General features: G+C 46.9%; 1 protein-coding gene across 1 annotated transcript in view; it reads right to left on the reverse strand.

The window, feature by feature from the left end:
* Nucleotides 1-1,882: 1,882 nt before the first annotated feature.
* The window catches only part of TENM3 (teneurin transmembrane protein 3), a 207,118-nt gene continuing 206,876 nt past the window's right edge, over nucleotides 1,883-2,124 (reverse strand). The window contains exon 29 of the mRNA XM_021711937.1: nucleotides 1,883-2,099. Coding sequence (XP_021567612.1) covers nucleotides 1,883-2,099 — 217 coding nt within the window. The remainder of the gene's footprint in view (nucleotides 2,100-2,124) is intronic.

Consider the following 2,124-nt stretch of genomic DNA (forward strand, 5'->3'; position numbering starts at 1 on the left):
CCAACTCTTAGAAAAAGGTCTTTTGTTTACATATTCCCCAAGGTCACTATGTCTTGTAAAAGCATGTCCAGATCACAAGTCTTTTTAGAAAGAAATAGGCTCATTACACCTACTAACAAGACACTAATTGGGTTGATTTGACTTTGTCTAAAATAAGCACCAGGAGATACTCCAGATCTGTTATTTATTGGTGCCAGCGTAAAGATCAGTCCGTGTCGAGAAGAGGCTAAGACTGCGACTTCACTTCTGTCATGTGGCACAAGCTTTTCATGGTCAATGCATCAGAAACACGTCTGAGAATTTCGTCTCAGAGCCTATTTCACCCAAAAGTACTTACAGCATGCTAAACACAGTCCTGCAGAAGTTCCATTGAACAGAACCGCAAATACCTAAGTTAACAGTTAGAAAATAAAATGTAAAACAAAGCCATGTTTATGTGGTTTGAAATCTCATAGTTTTCTAAATTTGGGCTTCATAATACTTGCCAAAGGATCTCCAGGATAAAAAATATTAATGCTAATCTGTGCTTTCATTCTAATAAAATATCAGCATTCATTAGAAGATTAATGACTTCGGTATGCTCTACCAAATACACAAAGACAGGAATAGCACTGATACTGTAAATTCAGTAGCTATTTTTAAACGTTCCCAGCCAATCTGTTGAATAAACACGCCTACTGTGCAATTTAGAGTATGTGATACATACAAAGCAGTTAGAAAATTATTTTCAATACATCACTTGAACCTTTATATTGACGACATGTTCACTCGCTATATTTGATCACCATTATACATAGAGGAAAACAGTGTGTACTATAGCTCAATGAACTGAGAAATCTTTTCTAAAAATATTTTTGTGGCTGAATTTAGTGCTCACGAAAGGGATCTGTCGGCACGCTGAGCCGACACGGAAGTGCAGATGGTAGCTGGGCGGTCCCTGCACACGCGTGTGCAGGCGGGCACGGCCGTCAGTTCGCTTTCAGCTGGACCTGTCACCCCCAGCTTCCCCAGACAGAGCAGAGGGTGCCATCACACCGGCTCCCAAGAGAGTCTGATCATGCGGGCTCCTGAGCTTTTGTCTCCCTTTTTCGTCCTTCTCGGCCATGGGGGTCCAAACCCAAGAGGAGCAGAGTGACCCGAGCGGCGCCGGCTGGCCGGCTCACCACCGCAGGATTTCTGCTGTCTTCCCTAGACCTTAAGCCACGTGTGTACGGTCATGGTTACATCAGCTCCTTCCCTCCTCACTGCTGCTGCCCAAGCACGGGGCGTGGTTTCTCCTCCACCTGGGATGGAGCTTCCGGGAATGGTGACAGGAACAGCACAAACCCTAGGGTTAACTTCATCAACTCCACATTGAGCGTCAGGGCTGAGGGGGGCCGGAGAGCCCCTGCTTCCCTGGCTTTTCCTATCTTCCCTACATTCCACCGGCCTTAGCTGGCTCTGGTGCCTCTTGGTCGGCGGTGCTTGGGGACACTGGCTTGATGAACACGAGGAGGAAGAGCAGGGGGCGGTTCTCTGATTAGTCACCCCCCTGGGATTGCACGGTCCTCTCCGTCTAGCGATAGAAACTTGCACATTTTTTCAACCTAATACAAAAATATTAACACTTCTGGACATTATAGGCATAAGTTGTTATATCTCTACAATATAATAATTTATACTGTACAGCTATAACAGATAACAAAAGGTGCAATCCTTTTTAAAAAAATCACACAGTTCACATGTTTTTGTCGTTTTATTTTTCAGTATAAACTTTTTCAGCACTTTACATAAATTAACTCCTCTGAGACTAAGATCTGATGTACAGTAAATTGTAATTCATATAAAAACCCATAAACAACTCGTCTCACGTCATTTACAAAAGAATCAGCATTTCCTGTGCTCATCGGCGACAGGGATTCAGTTGCCGGCTCCCCCCGGCAGACCACGCGAGCGGCGTGAAGCCGGCTCTCAGGTCCCCGCCACCGAAGTCACTGTGCCGACGTCCTTCTGCAAAGCGGCGCGGGGACGGCAGTCGCGTCTGTCTAGGGCCGGGCCTTCTGCCCCACGTCGGGAAGCGGACGGCGATGCGGGCCGCAGCCCGGGCAGGGCGACCGCTTCTTGGCACGCAGAGCGCGAGGGCCC

This window comes from Carlito syrichta, unplaced genomic scaffold (genome assembly GCF_000164805.1).
Source record: "Carlito syrichta isolate Samal-C Ts95f unplaced genomic scaffold, Tarsius_syrichta-2.0.1 Scaffold302931, whole genome shotgun sequence".
In the NCBI taxonomy this organism is placed as follows: Eukaryota; Metazoa; Chordata; class Mammalia; order Primates; family Tarsiidae; genus Carlito; species Carlito syrichta.